Source organism: Schistocerca piceifrons, chromosome 7 (assembly GCF_021461385.2).
Source record: "Schistocerca piceifrons isolate TAMUIC-IGC-003096 chromosome 7, iqSchPice1.1, whole genome shotgun sequence".
Lineage (NCBI taxonomy): Eukaryota > Metazoa > Arthropoda > Insecta > Orthoptera > Acrididae > Schistocerca > Schistocerca piceifrons.
In genome coordinates this window covers 505,796,279-505,823,644 of record NC_060144.1, presented here as the reverse complement: position 1 = coordinate 505,823,644, position 27,366 = coordinate 505,796,279, and the positions used below count along the sequence as shown (strand labels likewise).

The window sequence follows — 27,366 nt, the reverse complement described above, 5'->3', positions numbered from 1 at the left end:
TTGGCCACCGTCCGTAAACAGCTCGAAGCTGTGTTGGCCATTGTCTACAGGCTCCAGGCTGTTGCCCTGGGCCGTGGTGACACTGGGACACCTGAGGTGAGTGCTTTGGTGCCTCTGGAGCCTGCAGCATCACCTGGGATCTCTGATGCCACTGTGCCCTCGGATGTGGACGCCCCTGCTGGTCAACACTTGTCTGACGGTGATTGGCGAACCGTGGCAGGGTCACGAATCCCTGGGCGGAACGCGAAAGTTGGTGCTGGCCTCAAGGCTGTACCCTTATGCCTCCGTAACAGGTTTGAGGTACTGCCCACTGCTGAAAGTACTTCTGAGCCAGTAAGGGCAGCCTCATCTGTTGTGGCAGTGGCCGGTCTTCCTGAGAGGCCCGGACAAGCGCAGAGGGTGGGATTGCTTGTCACTGGAAGCTCCAATGTTAGGCAGGTGATGGAGCCCCTTAGGGATATGGCAGCTAAGGATGGGAAGAAAGCCAATGTGCACTCTGTGTGCAGACCGGGAGGGGAGTCATCCAAGATGTGGGAAGGGTCCGGATGCCATGAAGGGTACAGGGTGCAGGCAACTGCAGGTGGTGGCTCATGTTGGCACTAATGACGTGTGTTACTACGGATCGGAAGAGATTCTCTCTGGTTTTGTAAGGGGTCCGTAGGCCCTTACTATAACTTTGCACTTGGCACAGGTCGATAGGGCGAACAATCGATTGTGACTTGTTGAGAGAGCGAGTGTCGAGATTAGCCAGTGTGGTTGGCGGGAATGGTGTGTGTGGAGGCCATTATTGGAATACAGGGTTTTTAACGGAGAAGGGTGTCACCATCGCCGTGGTTAGACCCCTAAATAATAAAATGAATACCGGGAAAGTGATGAAATATCTTTATAAAAGTGAGCAGTGACGTTACTAGTGCCAATATTTAGTTTTGCGTCTACCGTGCCGGCCTAACCTTGGATTGCAGTGTTGGATGCAGTGATGGACTAGCGTGTGACGATAATGGCAAATGAAGAAATCCTGTGCTGAGACTAGCCGTAATTAGATATGTATGACTAAGGCAGTGGCTGTCTCCTTTTTGTGTTTTGAGACGAATATAAGTTCGTAATTAGTGAAACTGTGTTGGTGTTCCTTATTATCATACATTCAGTATTATAGTATTGAACAGGACAAACTGGAAAGTAACAACTTCCGTAGCGGTCAATTCCGACTGCCAGCCCCATTAGGTTCACGGTCATGTTAATAATAAATATTGGGCTGCTATTCGATCAGATCTGGTCGGGATAAAAACGGAGGTGTTACAGTTTCCAGTGGCTATCTGAGTTGGTGAAGTCTGCCAGTCCTGCTAGCAAGATGAAGGCAGAGCTCACTATCTGCAGCATCATCATCAACAGGACCGATTGTGGACCTTCGGTACAGAGCCGAGTGAAGGGTCTGAATCAGAGGCTTGGATGGTTCCGCGACCGTGTAGGTTGCAGATTCCTCGACTTGTGCCATAGGGTAGTGGGGTTTCGGGTTCTGCTAAAAAGGTCTGGTGTCCACTACACACAGGAGGTGGCTACATGGGCAGCAGGGGCTGTGTGGCGTGGACTGGGTGGTTTTTTAGGTTAGACAGTCTCGGGAAAGATCAAAAAGGGCTCCAGTCTCAAAGGGTACAGGGCAAAGAAACGACGAGAATCAACCAAGCAACAGTCGGTATTGTAGTTGTAAATTGTCATAGCTGTGTTGGAAAAGTACCAGAGCTTCAAGCGCTGATAGAAAGCACTGAAGTTGAAATCGTTATAGGAACAGAAAGCTGGCTAAAGCCGGAGATAAATTCTGCAGAAATTTTTACAGAGGCACAAACTGTGATCAGAAAGGATAGATTAAATAAAGTAGGCGTTGGTGTGTTTGTGTCTGTTGGTAGTAGTTTATCTTGTAGTGAAGTTGAAATTGATAGTTCCTGTGATTTACTTTGGGTAGAGGTTATACTCCACAGCCGTACCAAAATAATAATTGGCTCCTTCTATCGACCCCCCAACTCAGATGGTATAATAGCTGAATGATTCAAAGAAAACTTTAACCTCATTACAAATAAGTATCCCACTCATACAGTTATAATTGGTGGAGACTTCAATCTACCCTCGATTTGTTGGCAAAAATACATGTTCAAAGCCGGTGGTAGACAGAAAACATCTTCCGAAAGTGTACTAAATGCTTTCTCTGGAAATTACTTTGAACAATTAGTTCATGAGCCAACATGAATTGTAAATGGTTGCGAAAACACACTTGACCTCTTAGCCACAAATGATCCTGATCTAATAGAGTGTGTCATGATGGATACAGGGGTTAGTGAACACAAGGTCGTTGTAGGGAGGCTCAAAAACCATAAAAACCAAAACCACTAAAAATAAACGCAAAATATATATATTTAAAACAGAAGATAAAAATTTATTTGATGCCTTCCTAAGAGCTCCATTCCTTTCAAGCTAATTATGTAAGTGTAGACCAGATGTGGCTCAAATTCAAAGATACAGTATCGACAGCAATAGATATACCGCATAAGTTAATTAGAGATGGGACTGATCCACCATGGTACACAAAAGACGTCAAAACACTGTTGCAGAAGCAACGAACAGAGCATTCCAAATTCGGAAGAACGCAATATCCCAAGACCGGCTAAGTTTCACGGAAGCTCAAAATTTAGTGCGGACGTCAATCTGAGATGCTTTTAATAGGTTCTACAATGGAACATTGTCTCAAAATATGGTAGAAAACCCAAAGAGATTCTGGTTGTATATAAAGTATACCAGTGGCAAGAAACAGTCAATACCGCCACTGCGCGATAGCAATGGAAATGTTACCGATGATGGTACCACTAAAGCGGAGTTACTAAATACATTTTTCCGTAATTCCTTCATGAAAGAAGACGAAGTAAATATGCCAGAATTTGAAACCAGAACAGCAGTTAGCATGAGTGACATAAAAGTAGATATCTTAGGTGTTGCGAAACAACTCAAATTACTTAAGAAAGTCTTCTGGTTCAGATGGTATACCAATCAGGTTCCTCTCAGAGAATCCAGACACAATAGCACCTTTCTTAGCAATAATATACAACCACTCACTTGACGAAAGGTCTGTTCCTAAAGACTGGAAAGTAGAACAGGTCACACCAATATTCAAGAAAGGAAATAGGAGTAACCCACTGAATTACAGACCCATATCACTGCCCTCAATTTGCAGCAGGATTTTGGAGCATATACTGTACTTTAACATTATGTATCACCTTGAAGAAAATGACTTACAGATTCAGGAAATATCATTCTTGTGCAACACAGCTAGCTCTTTATTCCCATGAAGTAATGAGTGCTGTCGCCAAGGGATCTCAGATCGATTCCATATTCCTAGATTTCCGGAAGGCTTTTGATACCATTCCTCACAAGCGACTATTAATCAAATTGTGTGCATATAGAGTATCGTCTCAGTTGTGTGACTAGACTCGTGATTTCCTCTTAGAGAGCTCACAGTTCTTAGTAATAGATGGTAAATCATCAAGTAGAACAGAAGTGATATCTGGTGTTCTGCAAGGTAGTGTCATAGGCCCTCTGATGTTCCTGATTTACATAAATGATTTAGGCGATAATCTGAGCAGCCCCCTTAGACTGACTGCAGATGATGCTGTAATTTACCGTCTAGTAAAATCATCAGATGATCAATTCCAATTACAAAATGATCTAGAGAGAATTTCTGTATGGTGAGAAAAGTGGCAATCGGCACTAAACAAAGAAAAGTGCGAGGCCATCCACATGGGTACTAAAAGAAATCCAGTAAATTTTGGGTACACGATAAATCGCACACATCTAAGGGCTGTCAATTCGACTAAATACCTAGGAATTACAATTACAAGCAACTTAAATTGGAAAGACCACATAGATAATATCATGGGGAGGGCGAAACAAAGACTGCACTTTGATGGCAGAACACTTAGAAGACACGACAAACCCACTAAAGAGACAGCCTACATCGCACTTGTCCAATTCTCTGCTGGAATATTGCTGCGCAGTGTGGGATCCTTTCCAGATGGGATTGATGGAGGACATCGAAAAGTGCAAAGAAGGGCAGTTCGTTTCGTGTTATCGCACAGTACGGGTGAGAGTGTCATCGATATGACACACGAGTTGGGGTGGTAGTCACTGAAACAAATGCGGTTTTCTTTGCGGCGAGATCTATTTATGAAATTTCAATCACCAACTTTCTCTTCCGAATGTGAAAATATATTTTTGACACCCACCTATGTAGGGAGAAATGATCATCATAATAAAATAAGAGAAATCAGAGCTCCTTTTTCCCATGCGCCATTCGAGAGTGGAATGGTAGAGAAGTAGTATGAAAATGGTTCGATGAACCCTCTGCCAGGCACTTACATATGAATTGCAGAGCAACCATGTAGATGTAGCAAGATGTACGAGACAGGAGAAATACCCTTAGACTTCAAGAACAATATAATAATCCCAATTCCAAAGAAAGCAGGTGCTGACAGGTGTGAAAATTACCCGAACTATCAGTTTTTAATAAGTCACAGCTACAAAATACTAATATGAATCCTTTACAGAAGAATGGAAAAACTCGAAGCCAAACTTGGCGAAGATCAGTTCGGATTCCAGAGAAAAATATTAACACTCAAGGCAATGCTCACCCTATAACTTCTCATGGAAGATAGGTTAAGGAAAAGAAAACCTGTGTTTATAGCATTTGTAGACTTAAAGAAAGCTTTTGACAGTGTTTACTGGAATACTCTCTTACAAATTCTAAAGGTGGCAGGGGTAAAATACAGGAAGCAAAAGGCTATTTAACCAGATGGCAGTTATAAGAGTTGAGATGCACGAAAGGGAAGCAACGGTTGAGAAGCGAGTCAGACAGGGTTGTAGCCTATCCCTTATGTTATTCAATCTGTATATTGAGCAAGCAGTAAAGGGAAAAAAGAAAAATTTGGAGTAGGAATTAATGTCCAGAGAGAAGAAATAAAATTTTTGAGGTTTGCTGATGACATCTTAAGTCTTTCAGAGACAGCATAGGATTTGGAAGAGCAGTTGATTGGAATGGAGAGTATCTTGAAAAGAGGATATAAAATGAACATCAACAAAATCAAAACCAGGATAATGGAAAGTAGTCTAATTAAATAAGGTGATGCTTAGGGAATTAGATTAGAAAATGAGAAAGTAGCAGATGAGTTTTGCTGTTTGGGAAGCAAAATAACTGATGATGGTCAAAATAGGAAGTATATGAAATGTAGACTGACAATGTCAAGAAAAAGCCTTTCTGAAGAAGAGAAATTTGTTAACACCGAGTATACATTTAAGTGTAAGGAAGTCCTTCCTGAAAGTATTTGTGTGGAGAGTAACCATGTATGGAAGTGAAACATGGACAATAAACAGTTTAGACAAGGAAAGAATAGAAGAAACTTTTGAAATGTGGCGATACAGAAGAATGGTGAAGATTAGATGTGTAGATCTCACAACCAATGAGGGGTTATTGATTAGAATTGAGGAGAAGAGAAATTTGTGGTACAACCTGACCAAAAGAAGGGATCGGTAGGTAGGACACATTCTGAGGCATCAAGGAATCACAAATTCAGCAGTGGAGGGAAGCACGTGGGAAAAAATCTTAGAGGGAGACCAAGAGAGGACTGCAATAAGCAGATTCAGAGGGATGTAGACTGCAGTAATTACTCCTAGATAAAGGGCCTCGAAGAGGATAGAGTAGCATGGACAGTTGCATCAAACCAGCCTTTGGACCGAGTGCTACAAAACAAATAAATTCAAGTATTTAAACAGCTAACATAATTAAAGATAGGACAAAGAATACATCTGCTGCTGGTTATGAGTGCATGTTGAGAGAAGGCTAGGAACTACATATTAAATGACAGTGCAGAAGGCTCTCCATTAAATGTGGTATACAAGAAACTTTCTAATGAATCTAATTAACAATAGTATTAGGAGAAGATAAATTGCTACTCACTGTAAAGATGACACATTCAGTTGCTCATAAGCAAAACAAAAGACAGTTACACATTTAGCTTTTGGCCAAAGCTTTCTTCAGGAAAGGGGACACACACACACACACACACACACACAAAACATGGGCCACAGAGCGGCCATTACTCATTGCTGTGTGGGGCCAAGTGCATTTGAAAGTGCAGGCCCAAACTTTTCTTTAACGTGGGCTTAGCATTGATCATGCAGTGGACGAGAGGAGAGTGCGTATTTGCTACGGTCACGTACTTTTCCAGAGGCCATTTGGCCATCACAAACTAGCGTGCATTCAGCGAACAGCTTAACATCATGCCTAGTGTGCATTTAGCGAACAGGTCAATAATAGCCCAGCAGGTCATGTTCCTGCTAGAAAATCAGTTGTTGTGCGGGTGGACGCGTTTATGGATACTGGTAATGTGCAGAAAAAGAAACCAGGACCTAAAGAACCACCAGGACACCGGAAAATGTAGAGAAAATGAGGCTGGTAATTTTGAATTCCCCAAGCGATATGCATGAACACACACAGCCATTCTTGCAATTTCTGACTGCACAGCAAGATGAATTCTTCATGAAGACTTGAAATTTCATCCATGCAAACTGGCATTGTTGCACACACTTAATCCACCCAATTTTGTTTCATTCGAAAACCTGCCTCAGAACGCACATTGTTTTATTCAGTAATGAGGCACGTTTTCATTTGTCTGGATGCTTGAATAACCAAAACATGCAACACTGAACTGGTACGAACCTAAAAGAACTTCGCAAGTAGTTCCTACATGTAGAATGTGTGACTGCTTGGGGTGCCTCATCCAAAATTGGCATTACTGGCCCACAGTTTTTCGAAGAGAACAATTGCGCTCTCCTTATCACTTCTGAGCATTTTGTCCAGATGAGCATTTTGTCCAGATGAGCATTTTGTCCAGATGATTGAGGAGTTCCTTCTTTCCCAACTTGAAGAAACGGATGTGGGGGATGTCTGGTTCCAACGAGACGGCCATGGCTCATACGGCATTAATATCAATGACACACTTGCGCCAACAGTTCCCCGACCATCTCATCTTTTTGAGGAGAGATCACCTGTGGTCATCATGCTCGTCAGATTTAGCTTCGTACAACTTTTTCTTGGTGTATACCAATCAGCCGTGGATCCTGGGCAAGCTGCCAAAGACAGTAACATGCTGAACAAAGAGGACTGAAACTTCAGATTTCAACTCGCCAAACAATTTGAGCAGAAACGGAGGCCACATTCAAGATATCACTATCAAAATCTAATGAAATGGAACTTTAAATGTACCTCTAAGTGTAAAGAAAGTCAAGTACATTAGTTGTTGTTGTTGTGGTCTTCAGTCCTGAGACTGGTTTGATGCAGCTCTCCATGCTACTCTATCCTGTGCAAGCTTCTTCATCTCCCAGTACCTACTGAAACCTACATCCTTCTGAATCTGCTTAGTGTATTCATCTCTTGGTCTCCCCCTACGATTTTTACCCTCCACACTGCCCTCCCATACTAAATTGGTGATCCATTGATGCCTCAGAACATGTCCTACCAACCGATCCCTTCTTCTAGTCAAGTTGTGCCACAAACTTCTCTTCTCCCCAATCCTATTCAATACTTCCTCATTAGTTATGTGATCTACCCATCTCATCTTCAGCATTCTTCTGTAGCACCACATTTCAAAAGCTTCTATTCTCTTCTTGTCCAAACTATTTACCGTCCATGTTTCACTTCCATACATGGCTACACTCCATACGAATACTTTCAGAAATAACTTCCTGACACTTAAATCTATACTCGATGTTAACAAATTTCTCTCCTTCAGAAACGCTTTCCTTGCCATTGCCAGTCTACATTTTATATCCTCTCTACTTCGTCCATCATCAGTTATTTTGCTCCCCAAATAGCAAAACTCCTTTACTAGTTTAAGTGTCTCATTTCCTAATCTAATACCATCAACATCACCCGACTTAACTCGACTACATTCCATTATCCTCGTTTTGCTTTTGTTGATGTTCATCTTATATCCTCCCTTCAAGACACCATCCATTCCGTTCAACTGCTCTTCCAAGTCCTTTGCTGTCTCTGACAGAATTACTATGTCATCGGCAAACCTCAAAGTTTTTATTTCTTCTCCATGGATTTTAATACCTACTCCAAATTTTTCTTTTGTTTCCTTTACTGCTTGCTCAATATACAGATTGAATAACATCGGGGAGAGGCTACAACCCTGTCTTACTCCCTTCCCAACCACTGCTTCCCTTTCATGTCCCTCGACTCTTATAACTGCCATCTGGTTTCTGTACAAGTTGTAAATAGCCTTTCGCTCCCTGTATTTTACCCCTGCCACCTTTAGAATTTGAAAGAGAGTATTCCAGTCAACATTGTCAAAAGCTTTCTCTAAGTCTACAAATGCTAGAAACGTAGGTTTGCCTTTCCTTAATCTTTCTTCTAAGATAAGTCGTAAGGTCAGTATTGCCTCACGTGTTCCGGTATTTCTACGGAATCCAAACTGATCTTCCCCGAGGTCAGCTTCTACTAGTTTTTCCATTCGTCTGTAAAGAATTTGTGTTAGTACTTTGCAGCTGTGGCTTATTAAACTGACTGTTCGGTAATTTTCACATCTGTCAGCACCTGCTTTCTTTGGGATTGGAATTATTACATTCTTCTTGAAGTCTGAGGGTATTTCGCCTGTTTCATACATCTTGCTCACCAGATGGTAGAGTTTTGTCAGGACTGGCTCTCCCAAGGCCGTCAGTAGTTCCAATGGAATGTTGTCTACTCCGGGGGCCTTGTTTCGACTCAGGTCCTTCAGTGCTCTGTCAAACTCTTCACGCAGTATCGTATCTCCCATTTCATCTTCATCTACATCCTCTTCCATTTCCATAATACTGTCCTCAAGTGCATCACCCTTGTATAGACTCTCTATATACTCCTTCCACCTTCCTGCTTTCCCTTCTTTGCTTAGAACTGGGTTTCCATCTGAGCTCTTGATGTTCATACGTGTGGTTCTCTTCTCTCCAAAGGTCTCTTTAATTTTCCTGTAGGCAGTATCTATCTTACCCCTAGTGAGATAAGCCTCTACATCCTTACATTTGTCCTCTAGCCATCCCTGCTTAGCCATTTTGCACTTCCTGTCGATCTCATTTTTGAGACGTTTGTATTCCTTTTTGCCTGCTTCATTTACTGCATTTTTATATTTTCTCCTTTCATCAATTAAATTCAATATTTCTTCTGTTACCCAAGGATTTCTACTAACCCTCTTCTTTTTACCTACTTGATCGTCTGCTGCCTTCACTACTTCATCCCTCAGAGCTACCCATTCTTCTTCTACTGTATTTCTTTCCCCCATTCCCGTCAATTGTTCCCTTATGCTCTCCCTGAAACTCTGTACAACCTCTGGTTCTTTCAGTTTATCCAGGTCCCATCTCCTTAAATTCCCACCTTCTTGCAGTTTCTTCAGTTTTAATCTACAGGTCATAACCAATAGATTGTGGTCAGAGTCCACATCTGCCCCTGGAAATGTCTTACAATTTAAAACCTGGTTCCTAAATCTCTGTCTTACCATTATATAATCTATCTGATACCTTTTAGTATCTCCAGGGTTCTTCCATGTATACAACCTTCTTTCATGATTCTTAAACCAAGTGTTAGCTATGATTAAGTTGTGCTCTGTGCAAAATTCTATCAGGCGGCTTCCTCTTTCATTTCTTAGCCCCAATCCATATTCACCTACTACGTTTCCTTCTCTCCCTTTTCCTACACTCGAATTCCAGTCACCCATGACTATTAAATTTTCGTCTCCCTTCACTATCTGAATAATTTCTTTTATTTCATCATACATTTCCTCAATTTCTTCGTCATCTGCAGAGCTAGTTGGCATATAAACTTGTACTACTGTAGTAGGTGTGGGCTTCGTATCTATCTTGGCCACAATAATGCGTTCACTATGCTGTTTGTAGTAGCTTACCCGCATTCCTATTTTCCTATTCATTATTAAACCTACTCCTGCATTACCCCTATTTGACTTTGTGTTTATAACCCTGTAGTCACCTGACCAGAAGTCTTGTTCCTCCTGCCACCGAACTTCACTAATTCCCACTATATCTAACTTTAAGCTATCCATTTCCCTTTTTAAATTTTCTAACCTACCTGCCCGATTAAGGGATCTGACATTCCACGCTCCGATCCGTAGAATGCCAGTTTTCTTTCTCCTGATAACGACATCCTCTTGAGTAGTCCCCGCCCGGAGATCCGAATGGGGGACTATTTTACCTCCGGAATATTTTACCCAAGAGGACGCCATCATCATTTAATCATACAGTAAAGCTGCACGCCCTCGGGAAAAATTACGGCCGTAGTTTCCCCTTGCTTTCAGCCGTTCGCAGTACCAGCACAGCAAGGCCGTTTTGGTTATTGTTACAAGGCCAGATCAGTCAATCATCCAGACTGTTGCCCTTGCAACTACTGAAAAGGCTGCTGCCCCTCTTCAGGAACCACACGTTTGTCTGGCCTCTCAACAGATACCCCTCCGTTATGGTTGTACCTACGGTACGGCTATCTGTATCGCTGAGGCACGCAAGCCTCCCCACCAACGCCAAGGCCCATGGTTCATGGTACATTAGTATCTCCAATAAATTGTGTGTGTGTGTGTGTGTGTGTGTGTGTGTGTGTGTGTGTGTGTGTGTGTGTGTGTGTGTGTGTGTGTGTGTGTAAAAATAATGAAGTTTCCATGCTATACCCTACATTTTATTATTACCTTCTTTTTCAACACTGGTAATACTTGAGTGAATTGGAGTTGCAACAAATAATAATACAAAATTGCAGGGCACTATATCTACTCTGTGCAACTGCAGTTTGTTTAATACCCCATGCAGCAATGATGAATTCATTCAAATGCATCATTCTATCATTCAGTAAATATACAATACACTCATGTTTGTAAAAACACTGACTTTTTCCCAGCAATAGCCTCTGTTTACCTATACAAGTCCACATGTTTTATTCATATACGAAGTCCATATGGTGACATGGTAATTGTAACACTGCTACCAGATATTTATTTACTCTCTATAATTCAACAGATCACAACCTGGAACGTATGTTAGCTACTTGTGATGCCATGCATTTGTAAGAGCGGGTTTCCGGCATCACACTACAATGTGCATCTCCTAAGTAGCTTGGGGGGGAGGAGAGAGAGAGAGAGAGAGAGAGAGAGAGAGAGAGAGAGAGAGAGAGAGAGAGACCACGAGCACCTAAAAAAAAAGAGCAGTTTCAGATATGTGTGTGTACTGTTTTGTGTATAATTTCACATTTTTAAAACAACAGTATTACATGGTAAGACACAAGTTGTACAAGTCTTCCATAGTTTCAGATTAAAGTAAATATATAAGGATGACAATAATAATCATATCACCTCTGCTATGTCCTGTGATGTCTCGGCATCAATGCCAGTCATTTCCACATAACCTTTTTCTGTTGTAATTTCTACCAGGACTCCACAATTGCCAAAAACCATCTGTAACATAACAAATCAAGATCACATTACTGTTTGAAACTATGATGATAATGATGATACAATTAGGCAACTTTCTTGTAGTTCTTAGATTGGTCAGATTATAAAAATAGGTTTGAGACATTCACATTTATAATGTTTAAATTGTCATTCTCCAGGTGCTAGCAGTTTTCAATTCAACATCTTTTGGTTAAATGAGTTCATAAAAAAAATCACTTTATTTAACAGACAACTGTACAAGGTAGCACTGTGTGACAATATCCACTGGAAAAAGAAGACAATACGGCCAACCTGATTGAGACTGGGCTCAATGTAAAATTTGAGTGTTGTGTGCAGGTCCAATAAATTTGAGACTACTTTCATACTTACATCTTTGGCTGCTTGTGGATCAGCAACACAAGAAAAGGTAATGTCTGCTGCCTGTATTACATCTGAGGGTGTGAGACCTTGCTGAGCACCTGCTTTCACAAAATCTCGGCACTGAAAAAGACGTGATCCATATTAGAAACATGAGAGGGAACAGCTATTTTATCATAAATAACTGCAAGGAGGTTAGGAATGTGTGTCCTAGCCATGGAGATACAGAGTAGGACCAGAAACAACGTAATTCATGGTGCAAAGGATGAATCAGAATGTAGATTTCTGTTGAAGGAAGTACTCATCAGCCATTCAGTCTTATAATTTTAGTTTTATCAGATGACTGAAAATTCTGAGAAGTTCCCAGTACAAACTGCAGTAAGAAATGTTAGCCATGATAGCAAAACAGAAGCCAAAGTTTAAAATTTCACATTCAAGAAATCATTCACACAGGGGAATCATACAAATGTTGTCATTTGACCATCGGACAGACTCCAATATGGACAACATCGTAATAAGCACCCATGACGGGCTTGAGACTGCAAAGCTCATGTCCATGATTCAGCATGGTTCCAGAAAGCATCGGTTGTTCAAAACTCAGCTTGCCCTTTTCTCACGTGATATACTCCTAACTATGGACGAAGGGCAACAAGCAGATTTCATATTTCTAGGTTTCCGGAAAGCATTTGACGTGCTGCCCCAGTGCAGGCTATTAGCGAAGGTAGAATGGCTTGAAGACTTCTTAAGTAATAGAATCCAGTGTGTTATCCTTGACAGCAAGTGTTTGTCACAGTCATGGGTATCGTCAGTGGTGCCCCAGGGAATTGGGATAGGACCGCTGTTGTTCTCTACACACATAAATGATTCGGTGGACACCGCGGGCAGCAATCTGCTGTTGTTTGCTGATGATGCCCTGGCGTATGGTAAGGTGTCAAAATTGAGTGACTGTGGGAAAAATACAAGACGACTTAGACAAAATCTCCAGTTGGTGTGATGAATGGCACCGAGCCCTAAATGTGAAAAAATGTAAGTTTATGCAGACAAATAGGAAGAGCAAACCTGTAATGTTCAGATACGATATTACTGTCCTGCCTGACACAGTCAAGTCATTTAAATCTCTGGGTGTAACACTGCAAAGCAATACAAGATGGAACAAGCATGTGAGAACGGTGATAGGGAAGGCAAATAGTCGACTTCAGTTAATTGGGAGAATTTTAGGAAAGAGTGGTTCACCTGTAAAGGAGACTGTATATAGGACACTGGTACGGCCTATTCTTGAGTACTGCTTGAGTGTTTGGGATCTGTACCAGGTCAGATGGAAGGAAGACATTGAAGCAATTCAGAGGCAGGCTGCTAAATTTGTTACTGGTAGGTTAAAACAATATGGAAGTTTTGTGTTACAGAGATGCTTCGGGAACTCAAATGGGAATCCCTAGAGGGAAGGTGATGTTCTTTTCAAGAAACATTATTGAGAAAATTTATGGAACCGGGACTGAAAGCTGACTGCTCAATGATTCTACTGCTGTCAACATACATTGTGAGTAAGGACCATAAAGATAAGGCTCATACAGAGGCATGTAGACAGTTGTTTCTCCCCCGCTTTATTTGTGAGTGGAACAGTAAAAGAAAAGACTAGTAGTGGTACAGGGTACCCTCCCCCACGCACCGTATGTTGGTTTGCGCAGTATGCATGCAGATGTAGATGTACCTGTACAATGCTGAATAAAGTGAGCTATTCTGCAGAGTGAACTTCAAAAAACAAAGTGTTATTAAAAGAGTTCTGAATTTAACTCGCAACAGCCACAATGCTATTGGTAAGTCATTAAAGAAAAATCTGTTTCTAAAGAAATGTCCCAGCTGATAATGCAGGCAAAGTGGAAGATTCACTCTTAAAAGTTATTTTTTATGTTCACCACTGACTTGACTAAACAGACAGGAACAGAAAGCTAGTCACAATTCCACTCCATAAACTTGTGAACACGTCAATGTGTGCTTCAGTCGGTGATATCTGGTAAGTCATAAAAAATTTCAGATGTTATTTGGAATATCACAGTAGCATTAGAATGTTTTGTACTCTCATGAAGTCATTAATTATGAGAAATGGATTCTCAATTTTGAAGGACAAAAAGAAAAAAAAGCATATGCATTCCAACATAACACACAATAATTCAATAACAAATGAAGCATGTGAACAGGAGTAAGTGTGGATCATGTAGAAAGTTTTAATTTTTTGGCATGCACTATGATGAAGAAATGTACATGAAAAAAAATTAGTTATTGAGCTTCTCTAACAGTCCAGTCCAGCAATGGTTGCTCTACACATAACTGATGGTTTTGGAAACGAATAATTAAACCACTTTACACTCTGCATATTTCTACTCATTAATGTCTTAAGGCGTAATTGTCTGGGGTAACTCATCAATTGGGAAGATAGTACTGACTTCACAATGGTGGGCAGGAGGAAAAATATATGACATTCAATCAAAGTTATCTTGTAGGTGCTTTCTTCAAGGAGTTGGCCATTTTATCTAAATATTTTCTAACATACTTACTCGATAATGAAAAATATCATCAATATTCCATCACAGTTTGCAAAGGTATGGCCATAGTTACAAAATTACAAGAAAAAAAAGATCTGTATTACTCATTAGTTAAGCTCAGAAAGGATCCACTATGTTGCGGCCTAAATCTTTAGTCACCTCCCCAAAAACATAAAAATGTCTGACAGATAGCAAAGTGAATTTTCAGTGTATTGTGGAATTATTTCTTCTCGACAACAGCTGTTATACCATAAATGAATGTTTAACAATACACTTACAGTAAAAAAAAAAAAAAAAAAATGTCTACTTCGATATTAAATTTGTGTTTGACTAACATGTGTAGAGACTAAGAATAAAATGTTAACTTCTATTACATGTAAGCTGCTTTAGTAATTAGGAAATGGCCAGTATGAATCCAATACTCTTAAACAAATCTTTTATGCACAGTTTATAAAATGACTGCTCCACACAAACAATTGTGCAATTGGTCTGTGAAAAACAGAGCCAACTAACCCTCCTCCTCCATCCCACTTTTGCAGCAACACCATGGAAATTATTTCATGCATGGAAACAATAATACCTCCTTATAAACAGTGTTTGTTAATCATTAATGTAGTTTTATTGTTTCTCACTGTGTAAACTGCTTTCATGTGCTTTTACTGCTTCTCGCTGTGTAAACTATTGTCAGTGTTTCCAATGGTTGACTACTGCCTTACAATGCTAAATTTCGTCTGCTGCAACATTATGCATAGATGTACCGTAGCTAGGTGTACAGCATGAAGAACGATTGTAGCAAGGGGATTGATATGTTATTAAATTTGGCATACATAGTAAACCAGTAACAAATTCTAACAGGCACTCACATTAAGGGCTTGTTTTCCAACTAGCGAAGTAGTAGTTTTGGTATCGATTTCTTTCATATGCTCTACCCGGAACACACAGTGTGATAGTACACGCTAGTGTAAAAGAGGGAGAAGCGAAGAAGTGGGTGGTACTCAATTCTGCACCAAATAAAGGTCGCCGGGCGCTTTTTAAGTTCATGCTCTAAAACGTGAATTTCCTTCAAATTCATCATGTGGACAACTTTTAATTTTGTTCTTTGGCGAATTATGGTCATTTGCGGTCTACGGTGTTAACAGCTTCGCAGGGCTATACACTGAAAAGGTACTCTCCTACACCTCAATTTAAAGTTAAGACGTGTTTATTGGGCAATTACCTCATCGTCATGAAGGAGCGTCTACAGTTCATGCTTACGTCTCTGCTTAATAGATGGCTCTGGCGTCCGCTACACTGCGCGGATCGACGTGCTGTTTGAGCGGTTCCTGATGAAGGGCAAAGACGTACGTCCACGTACTGCATACACGTCCTCGGATGCATAATCACACATTTACTGCATATCTTTATTTTAAAAAATAGAAATGTTGCTGAATTGAATCGCTCCACACCAGAGAATGAATGATGAATGAGAATTGCGCATTTGCGAACTACGAAGGCAAAATGGCAGAGGTGAGGAAAGTTCGCTTCATGACAACGTGGATGTTCGTATAACAACTCTTATACTCCTATTAGAAAACACACACCACTTTCAAAGATTTGTCAACGACTTCTGCGTTTTAATACCGATGTAGTTCTCACTTTCAATTACAGGCCAACACTCAATGAAACTTAACGAGTCTGTTACCATAACACAGCCGATATTTTATTAATAAAGAGGGTCAGTGACATATGACAGGCCGACTGCGTCCTTTAGTTTTATCAGTAAACGGAGTTCAATAGATTATATTATACGGAGAAAATCCCATGCGCTAAACTGCGTTTTTCTTTTTCCATTTCGTTGCCCAAATAATTTGTTTCAGAGCGAAACGTATCTCTTCAAGTGCTTGAAATATCATGAATACACACCGACAGCACAAAAAGCACCATGTGCTTCATGGAGGATGGGGTGTGGGGAGCTGTATAGCTGACCAGCACTTCGATTGTAGAATGGTCTACTGTAATAATACAGTGTAAGTTTGTAATTTGCTGCCTGAGCTCTGGAAGTACATCTTCCTCAATGCTCTATACGGTGTCCAGTAAGAACAGAATGGTGCGTAGTGTAGGTCCCTGGGAACAGGTGTTTCCAATTACGCTTTTGAAAACTGACGTGGCATCGTCCGCAAAAACCACAGATTACTCAGTACAATGGGCTTCCGCTCTATGGTGTTAAAAAGATAACCGTCATTTAAGTGGTGGTATTTTCGAAATTCGTGTCGCTTTCAGCTCGCCTCTATGAAATCAAGGGCTTCTGCCTTCGAAATGTTTCCCTTCAATGTCATCTCTTACTAACGTCAACCATAGAAACTTGGATGAGCATTCTGGGCACAATATTCGTTTCTATACATTTTGCTCGATATAAATATACCCAGTGTCAAAGATTGTCGAAAAAGGCTGATCTCAGATATCTAAAATTTATTTTGTACTCTGAAGAAACGTGTTTATAAGCATCCATACTCATAGTCATCAATGTTTGATAGAAAGAAGTTTATTGTATCATATATTAGGGTTCCATCCCATTCCACTTACGGGCAGTGCAAGGCAAAGTCCACCGCTTGTGCTGGCTATTTGCCTTATATTTTCACGGTTCAGCACATGCCTAGTTTAGTGTGTACTTGAGAAACAAGAGGCAGAAAGTTACCCTAGGATGTTTGAGTAATGGAAACATGAACGTCTTATCTTCATGGGGACAAATGATGAAGCGCATTCATCAGGGGTTGATCACAGACGCATTATGATTATTCGTACTTTATGTGAATCGGGAGGGAATGTAAATCCTATTCAAATATGCATCAAACCGGTTAAGGAAGCACCCACAGGGAAAATAATAAATGATATTTTTGTTAAAATTTATAACTAGCTCTGCTCAAATGGGCTATTTTGATAAACTTCAGAGAGGGGAAAAATAAAAAGAAATAACCGTAGTAATGTAGGGTGGAAAGTTCCAAGTTCTTCGGTTTCCATATTAATGAAAACATAGTGAAAATGTTCCAAAAACGTTTAAATTCCGCTACTTATGCCATAAGAATAATTTATAATTTTAGGGATACAGAAGACAGTAAAGTTAATGTTTTGCGTATATTGACATTCAATTATGTCCTATTGGGGTAAGTCCTCAATTTGACAAAAAGTATTCAATGCAAAAATGAAAGTAATTAGATTTGCAAGTAGAGTTCACTCTCGTACATCTTGCAGCCATCTGTTTAAACAACTAGGAATATTCACCACAACTACGCGGTACATTTCTTCACTCGTGAAACCTGTTAGCAATCCATTGTAGATATTCTAACTGTCTCTGCAGTCTTTTTTTCGACACCAGGAAGTACGTGATATGTGATCCGCACACTTCGGCGGTACTCCAGTATAATCTGCACTATTCACGTATGTTCAGTTCCTCTCATCGCAAGAAACACAAGCGAACGAACAGATTTTACGCCGTAGCGAATGAGACAACCAATGAGGCACGTATGGAGTCTGTAGTGAGCGTGGGTGCCCCTTGCATATGAAGCTGTCGACAAGGACGTCAGTATCAGACGCACACAATGGAGACCGCCTCAACTGGCTTATAACGGCCCCTACATTTCAGTTGCGATTAGACCAAGGCCATAAATAACACAGCTGAAAAACTAAATACGCTGAGACACTACTGCTATATTTAGCGATACTGATTCTCCCCACCTCCCTCTCTCGACCAAAACGAAAGAAAAAGTTTTTAAGTGCTCCTGACGGATATTCTATAGTTCCAGAGTTCTCGGTACAAAATCTGAATAGTTATATGCAGAATTTCGCGAAGAAAACAATAATATTCGCGAAACTTTTAATCTTGTAAAAAAAGTCATTTGCCAATCTGCGAAAAGAAGAATTCTGAATACCTGTCTAAGGGTTATACAGAAAACCCTAATGACATTTTTTGCGCAGATAATAGTTCATGAGGCGTATATTTCTCGGCAGTAGTGAAAATGTGTCCCTCATTATTGTAGTTGTCTCAAACTATCATCTGCACAAAGAATGTCATTAGGGATTTCTGTAGAACTCTTGGGGAGGTATTCGGAATTATATTTTTTTCGCATTTTCTTGAGATCAAAATTTTCTCTGGTGCTACTGCTTTCTTCGCGAAATTCCGCACAATTATTCAAATTTGGTACAGAGAACTCTACAACTACAGTATATCTGTCAAGAACTCCGAATAAAATAGATATTTCTCGAAAGTCGGGGGCCAAACCAGTTACTTACATTTTGTAATTCCCTAGTAAAATATTAATTTCAAATTATTGCTAAATGATGGCAGACGTGTAGCGAATGACGCAAAATGCTTTTATTAATATTTTTGAAAAAAGAAAATGTTTCACGTCAACTAAGCTAAGACTATTGAGCTAATATCGATGTATTTAAAGATATTTAGCAATCAGTTACTGCGAGGGTAGATGTGTGTATTTTTCCAAGGAACACAGTTTTATTAGTTCTCATTGTTCATTTATTGCTACCTGGAGTAGAGGCAATAATTTATTCCATATTTTGTCATTCAGTACGCAGTATTCTTTGAGTTGAACTACGCTCGGCGTTGCGAAATTTATGAGTCAGATGCGCATTCGTTAGAAAATGGACTCTCCACACTGGCGTCTACCAGGTAACTGGGCTATTTCTAAGTTAGGAAGGGAGTTGGTGAAGATTCAGGATTCTGATGCGGTACGGCGAGCAAGAGTCGCACGAAGAGTTGCGGGATTACTGCTCATCTCTCAATACATGGTGTACAACTGCTGCGATGCCTGGTGAATATCGTGAATGAACACGCCAACGGCTGCCGGGTGATCGATGGCAGATACTTCCGAGACGGACACGGGCGGCACAACAGTTACGTGTTCTGAGCTGGCTGTGAGATTATTGACTTGCTGAAAGTAACGTGGCGACACGAGGGTTTTCGTGTCGTCGCGAGGGCCTACCACAATCTGGTGGGTCTTGAACCGATCAAGAAGAGGCACTATATTGCCTCTTTAACTTGTCGAGGCGAGTCACTGAAACCCGTCGCAGACGACCGGTGGACTATGCTCTCACTATCTGAAGTTTCGATGGCTTCGCAACCAGGGGGCGCAGGTTCGGCACCTGCGTCTAGTAGGTACAGCGGCGTTCATGTTACTGGCCGTGCCTGACCAAGGCAGCGGCTGCACAATGGCGGTACAGCAGAGTACAATAAATTGAGTGATCTTAACCCTAGCAATACCAACGTACTTTCCACAACGCGTAACACCAGGAAGGAGGTACTTCATGGCCGCCACAAACAAAATAAAACAAAATCGTTCATTGTTGTGAACTTCTACTAGCAACATAGTTTTTAAATATGTATTGATGAATAAGAAGGTCCTGAATCTGAAAATGTCTTTTAGTACAATCTTATCAGTATCGATGCATTTTCCATTGTGAGTACACTGGGAGAAGGAGTACTTCATAACCACATTTTCTTTAAAAATTCAGATTTCGTTATTACCCTTAAGTTTCATTCGCAACGTACTTTTTAAAGATATGTAGATGTGTAAGAAGTGCCCTCAATTTTCAAATAGATGACATTCGTTTCAAAAGGTAACATTTACTATTAATACTTAAATTTTTGTGTTACGTTTAGCTGAAAATTCAAAACAACTACCGAATCTGGTATACGAAACCATTAAAAATGATAAACACTTTTCAAAATTTTAAAAATCGAAGTACATGACTAGATTACAATGTTTTCAAAAATTGGGCATTAAGTACCACCTCTCAGTAATGCGAGGATTAATTTAAAATAGTAACCTACAGATAACACGGAAATGGAAGAAAGCTCAGAAGCAACGATATCTGGTTATTCAATTTTATCAAAGCGGCAGGGAGGTCACAGTGATGAATTTGAAGTGGAGGAAACATCATTAGAAACTAAGGCGTAGTTCAGTAGAAGGGGTTGTTAAGAATCGGGAGGTGAGAAAGCTCCAATTGGTTCCAGGAAATACCTCTGTGGCTGGAAAAAAAAAGAGAAGCTCTTGGGAGACAACACACAAAAATCAGTGTGTAGCAAATCCAATAGTTTACGTCTAGGAAAATCTGAGGTGACGCGAACCAACGAAATAACGTTATCACATTTGTCGTGGATTATTATGTCGCACAATGTGCAATTATGACTCAAGGTCAGAGGTCTAGAACTACTTAGAACAACTAAACGTAATAGAGAAAAGTATATTAACTGACGATAATTGTGGAGCAAGAGTCATTAAGTGTCTATTACCCAGACCCGAGTGGAGGCAGCAATTTTTTGTATGGAGGGCGCCATGAACGTTACGTATGCTGTGTTCCTTAATGTACCAGTGATGCAACTGGGAAAGACAGTTTATTAGTTGGAGACCTATTTATTAATATATATTTTCATTAATGTTTATTTTTATTTAGCTAACGAGAATAACAGTGTTAAAAGTACTTATCTTAGTGATTAGCGTAATTAACTGCAGTAGCAAAAACAGCAGTTTGAACTCGTTCCAATATTATCGCCGATACAAAACAACAGAGAAGTATACGAAATCGGAAGCCCTGCCTAGGTGTAATCGTGAATTTATGAGAACTCCTCGCAGCTATTTTTGGTAGAATTGGCTCATAAATATGAATGAAATGGAATAGATTGGTATGAATGGATACACTGTCGATACTGATGCTAAGCAATCTTGATAAATATATAACAACATTCAACAGTGGCAAGAGAGATTCTTAAATAATAAACGAAAATAAATATAAATATTTTCAAACCATTTTTATGGTCAAAGGTCATTGTGGGCAGCCGAGCTATGTTTGGAGTGATGTGGAGAGGAAAGATATTCATTATACACACATCAAAAAAAGTTTTGCATCACCTCGGTTCCGAGAGTTCTTGAACCTGTACAGAAAATTGGAATAGTGATCACCATAAACATCATTTCCACCCTTTTTTATTGCTCATGAAAACCACACATTGCATGCTGTACCACCATACGGCGAGACCTTCAGAGGTGGTGGTCCAGATCGCTGTACACACCCGTACCTCTAATACCCAGTAGCACGTCTTCTTGCACTGATGCACGCCTGTATTCGTCGTGGCATACGATCCACAAGTTCATCAAGGTACTGTTGGTCCAGATTGTCGCACTCCTCAACGGCGATTCGGCGTTGATCCCTCAGAGTGGTTGGTGGGTTATGTCGTACATAAACAGCCATTTTAAATCTATCCCAGGCATTTTCGATAGGGTTCACATCTGGAGAACATGCTGGCCACTCTAGTCAAGCGATGTCGTTATCCTGAAGGAAGATGTGCACGATGGGGGCGCGAATTGTCGTCCATGAAGACGAATGCCACGCCAATATGCTGCCGATAATGGTTGCACTATCGATCGCAGGATGGCATTCACGTATCGTACAGCCTTTACCGGGCCTTCCATGACCACCAGCGGAGTACGTCGTCCCCACATAACGCCGTCACAAAACAAAAAACAGTAGGCAACCTCCAACTTGCTACACTCGCTGGACAGTGTGTATAAGGCGTTCAACATGACCGGGTTGCCTCCAAACACGTCTCCGACGACTGTGTGGTTGAAGGCATATGCGACACTCATCGGTGAAGAGAACGTAATGCCAATCCTGAGCGGTCCATTCGGCATGTTGTTGGGCCCATTTGTAACGCGCTGCATGGTGTCGGAGTCTTGACATGACGTCCTGTGGCTGCACGAAAAGAGCATTATTCAACATGGTGGCGTTGCTGTCAGGGTTCCTCCGAGTCATAATCCACGCCAGTAGTAGCTCTTGGGCGGCCTGAGCGAGGAATGTCGTAGACAGCTGCTGTCGCTCTATATCTCCGTATCCGAACAACATAGTTTCAACATAGCTTTAGTTCACTCCGAGACGTCTAGATACTTCCCTCGTTGAGAGCCCTTGCTGGCACAAAGTAGCAATGCGGACGCGACTGAACCACGGCTTGATTGAACCACAAGACAATACGAGCCGTGTACCTCCTTCCTGTTGGAAGGACTTGAACTGATCGGCTGTCGGACCCCCTCCGTCTAAGTGGCGCTGCTCATGTATAGTTGTTTACACCTTTGGGCGGGTTTAGTGACAGACTGTGTCTGTGATACAATATCCATCTATCTTCAGAAGTTCTAGGATCCGGGGTGATACAAAACTTTTTTTGATGTGTGTATATATTTATACATAATAAGGTAAGTTACACATGTAGTCCACGGTAAGACCACTACGCAACAAGAGTGTCAGAAGAGTGTTCCGCATTTCCTGTAGAGACGGTTCTGCTGTGGTAAAATGACGAAGTGCGTCACAGTGAGGGAGTGAAATGGTGCAGCAGCTGGAAACATACTCTTAAGTATGCGGGACGGTACAATTCTTGTGGGCAATTGAAACACCACCTGAGGAGGAAAGATATTTCCCAACAATAAAAGCATTAACACACCGGTTCTCGGGTGGCTCCGTGACCATGCAGACAATATCCGTTGTCGAGGAACTGAAAGATTAGTATTAGTAGAACGTTGCGACATCTGTTTACAGCAAGCTGATGACTATGTTGAAAGTTACTTGACCTGCCATAATAATGTGTAAATTACTTTCTGAAGTTCCCTAATACATAGAGTAGTTTATTTATTTTAGTGAGGAGTAGCTTAAGATTGGCTGTTTAGAAAAATATATAATAATGGTGTTTTAATACTTTATTTTACTACACTGGCTTGTAAGTGGTGACAGAGAATAACCGAATTTGATGTTTCTGATGTCGCAATTATTATTTAGTAATACAGGGACCCCCTCTGGATTTCAGTTATGTATAAAAGCACTACATGCCAAAGGAAGGTTTTCACTTAGATAAAAGGTTACAGAGAAATGATATATAAGGTAAGTATGATTTCTTACGTTAAAAACGTGTTAAGATATCTAGCGTTGGAGAGCGGTGGCCCAGAAGGAGAGCCTAGGTATTCCGTAGAGACATCCAGCTGTTCCAATGCAGCCCAGCAGTCCCTTTATGTTTAGGGCTGTTTATCTCTTTTTTTCTCACCACCCACGCCCATGTGTCTAGAACTATTTATCTCTGTGTTTCCCACCGTTGACAATCAACCAACCAGTTAGCTTGTTCCATAGATTCGGCAAACTCAGCTCTATTTGCTTCTGTTATGTGGGGACGGAGGTAACGGCCCAGATAAATATGATTTTTTATTGCTCGGTAGAATATCGATTTCAAACTTATAAGCGAGGAAAAATATTCACTTCAAATTGCTGCAGCGTGATTCCAGAAGTGGGCCAAGTAGGGCAAGATCTTATTATTAATATTTTTGAAATAAATCTGCTCACATTATATATCTACTCATGGCGCTACCAAGCATTGAGTACCGAGGAATTCGGTACCTGGGAAATTAAAGAACATGAGGTGTAGGCGCAGGCAACGGCCAAACAGCAGAGAGACAACAACTCGCCGTTACAGCGTCTAATAAGACAAATTTTATAAAATGTATTCGGTACTCTTTGTTTTGTATCCGTAATAGACTGACTGTGATATATGACGGCGAGAAGCTATAACTATTGAAATTAATATTAACTGATTCTTTTTAAAGTTAGCAGCAATCAATCACTGTGAAACGCGGTGCCTGTACATTTCTTTAATGAATAAATAATTTTATTTGCTCTCAGCAATTCTTGATTTTCTTTTATAAACTGAGTAAACGTGAAGTGAAATTATTTTCACTGTATTTCAGTGCCTGTAGTTTCTTTTACTGCCACGTGGACCTAAGAATCATTATTCCACATTCTGTCATTTAGTATTCTTATGTTGAGCCATGCCCGCAGTGGCGGAATTTTACCATCAGAGTCAGATGTGTACTCTAAAACCCCAATAATGAGTTTTGTGCCGGTAAATTAATATTTCCTGGGGATTCTTACGTACGGCCATACTAGCAGTTGTTCGCCCCAAAAGAGCCTATAAGTCAAACTCCATCTTCCAATTTTAGCTCGGATTATTATGAACCTTATTCCAAAATTAATAAAAAGATACGGATCGGAAAGGGAAAGTGGAAGAGGTTGAGCTACCACAGCATAAAACAAGAATCGACAGTAATCGTTAAATAAGTTTACTGGATCGCCTTTCATAGTAAGTAAAATTGGGTGCGGAGAAGGCCACATGTTGCTTGTGCCACACACTGCTGAAAATTTTGTTTCAAAATTCGAACAGAACATTCACTGTACTTTCCGTACAAAGAGGCGGCGAGTTTTTATATACCTGATAAAGTAAAATTCCGCACCGGCAATCTCTAAGGACATCATTAGTAAAATTTAAAAACGTTTTTATCTAAGCTTGACGTGTACTAAGGAATTTTAAATGCTCACTACTTCTCTGCGATGTGCGAGTTGGACATTAAAGAAAAGAATCGAAGTTTTCGAGATGTGGATGTACTGCAGGGTACTTAAAGATACCGAGAATCATGAGACTGACAAATGAAGCCTATAAGCGTTAGCAGAGACAAAGAAGCACCCAGCACAATTAAGAAAAGACTGCATGTTTAGAGCATATCAAGCGAAACGAAAAACATTGATTCTTGTAGCTGGTAACTGTAGGCAGAAGAGAAACCGAAACAATGCAGAGCTGAAAGAAGGAGAGCGCCTTGGCTGTGAAACACGAGGCAATAAATTGGGCTACGTATTATTTAGTCGCTGACGAATACCGCAAAAAACTGAGATGTTATGGAAAACATGACCGCAAACGTTCATTGGTGGATGATCATTCAAAGAAGGGTCAAGTTATCGAATTACTGCTGTTTGCTGTCCCAACGTCTCTGTGATAGAACTGTATGATTTTTGTGGACAGGCTACGATCAACAGAATCAGATTCCTATATTAAAAACGTCGTATGCCCCTGTAATCTCGTTTGACAAAATACTGTACGAATTTAATTTCTTCAGGCATCCAGACGGTATCTCTGCAATCACTTGTCCCTGTGCTGCCAAAGACAGGCAACACGCCGCGAACCGTAGCCAAATTCCTTTTCCCACGAATTGGCAGAGCGGAGAGAGCGGAGCGCCTCGGTGAACGGTCGGTACATTCGGGCAGCACAGGGTCCGCGCATGCGCGCTCGCGCAGAAATCAATATACGCCGGCAACAGCGCTCGCAGCCGTGAACTCGCCGGAACTGGCTCTCGCTGCTGCCTCTCACTTATGTTAACGAAAACATTGGTCAAAGCACATGTGGGCGAAACTGCGTCATGGATATCATTTAACACTAGCCGTACCAAGACATTTCCATTACGCGCATTACCAAGGGAGGGGAGGGGGGGGGGAGGAATTGTCCAGAACCTCAAAATTTCTTTAACACGCTCTTAGCAATATCAACGATCATTCTACGACTTGACGTCCATCACAAAAAATATATAAAAATGCATATTTCATTCATTGTTGTTGACTTTTAAACTCAACATACTTTTTACTGAGATACTGATGTGTAAGGAAGGCCCTGAACTTGGGAACACTGAATAGCCGCCAAGCGGTAATTTTAAACAACAGTTAATGATTCAAGAGACTTTCAGTTTTTTCGGACATCGTCTCTTATTTAAAGTGCCGAGTGCAACACTAACATTATTACTGCCAAGACTAACATTTTACGGGCATTAAAGACCATACGAAGAAACAGGTAACAAAATTCTGTTTCATTAACAAAAAGCAAATCGATTAAATTGCTTTCAATTAAGTTTGAAAGTAACATTGCTCAGTTCGTGATAGTTATCGACTCTTTCTCATGTTTTACTATACCTGACGACAATCACTGTCTTTATTTTCAAAGAGGCTAGTTTCATCTGTGTTCAACAGCCATCTACAGATAAACATCGCAATATAGAATCCCCGTAGTACAGGCATAAGCTTTGGTATGATGTTTCAAGTGAGAACGCTCGCTTCTGTTTTACGAAGCTTCTTGTGCTGCAGCAATGATCTGAAGAGACTGTAGATCACAGCTGAAACTGGTCATTGTAAAAATAAGTGATAGTCATCAGGTGCAATGAAGGAAAGAAAACAATCACTTTTTAAACGCGGCTTTCTTATACTCGATATTGACCATGTCATATTTCACAAAACACTGCTGAAGCCTTTCACACATGCTGTCCATGGCGTGGAACATTTTGTCGCATTGTGCCCATTCATTGCCGTACAGTTCCAAGGAGAGCTTTATAAAATCGATAAAATCGGAAAAATATACGATCAAAAAGTCAAAATTTTTATCGAAATATTGAGTGAACGACGAGAAGTGTAGACTGGGATATCACACTGTTGAAATGATTCATCCTACGTTAACTTTAGTCAACTTGAGCGTCAGACGTTCCATTATGCGCCAGTACTGAAAGTATCATATCTTCGGAAAAAAATTTGATCCTTCACAACTTCGGCTACCGCGCACCACTGTAGTATGCGATTTTCAAATGGTACGAGATGAGTCCTTTTTATCCTACGAGGATTGGTTGGTATGGAAGACTGGAGGATGTCTGTGTCGTGTGAACATAGCAGCTGCACTGCCTAATTCAAGGGTAAGGATAAATACGTAGATCGGAAGCACCGAGCGAGGCAGCGCCGAGTTCAGATAGACAATGGACACATTCGGAAGGACAACGGTTTATATTCCCGTTCGACCGCCCAGCTTCAGGCTTTTTGTTGCGTAATGAAAATGCCTTTGGAAAGGATTCGTCTGGTTTATCTTCCTCATCCTTTCCCAGTCCGAACTTGTGCTCTGGCTCTAATGACATCATCGACAGGACGTTAAGATCCTTATTTCGTCAATCTGTACGGAAAGAAAGTAATTAAAGTTTACTTTCCCGCAGAGTGATTCCATTACTAAATCGCATATATTAACATATGAGCAGCTTCAACACTTTATGCACTTTCGTCCTATATAAAATGCTTGG

The 27,366-nt window shown here is 40.8% G+C and overlaps 1 protein-coding gene across 1 annotated transcript in view; it reads right to left on the bottom strand.

The window, feature by feature from the left end:
• Positions 1 to 27,366, bottom strand: part of LOC124804757 (putative oxidoreductase GLYR1 homolog) — a 280,342-nt gene that overhangs the window by 28,125 nt on the left and 224,851 nt on the right. The window contains exons 8-9 of the mRNA XM_047265065.1: positions 11,886 to 11,996; positions 11,418 to 11,519 (exon numbers count right to left, since the gene is read on the bottom strand). Coding sequence (XP_047121021.1) covers positions 11,418 to 11,519; positions 11,886 to 11,996 — 213 coding nt within the window. The remainder of the gene's footprint in view (positions 1 to 11,417; positions 11,520 to 11,885; positions 11,997 to 27,366) is intronic.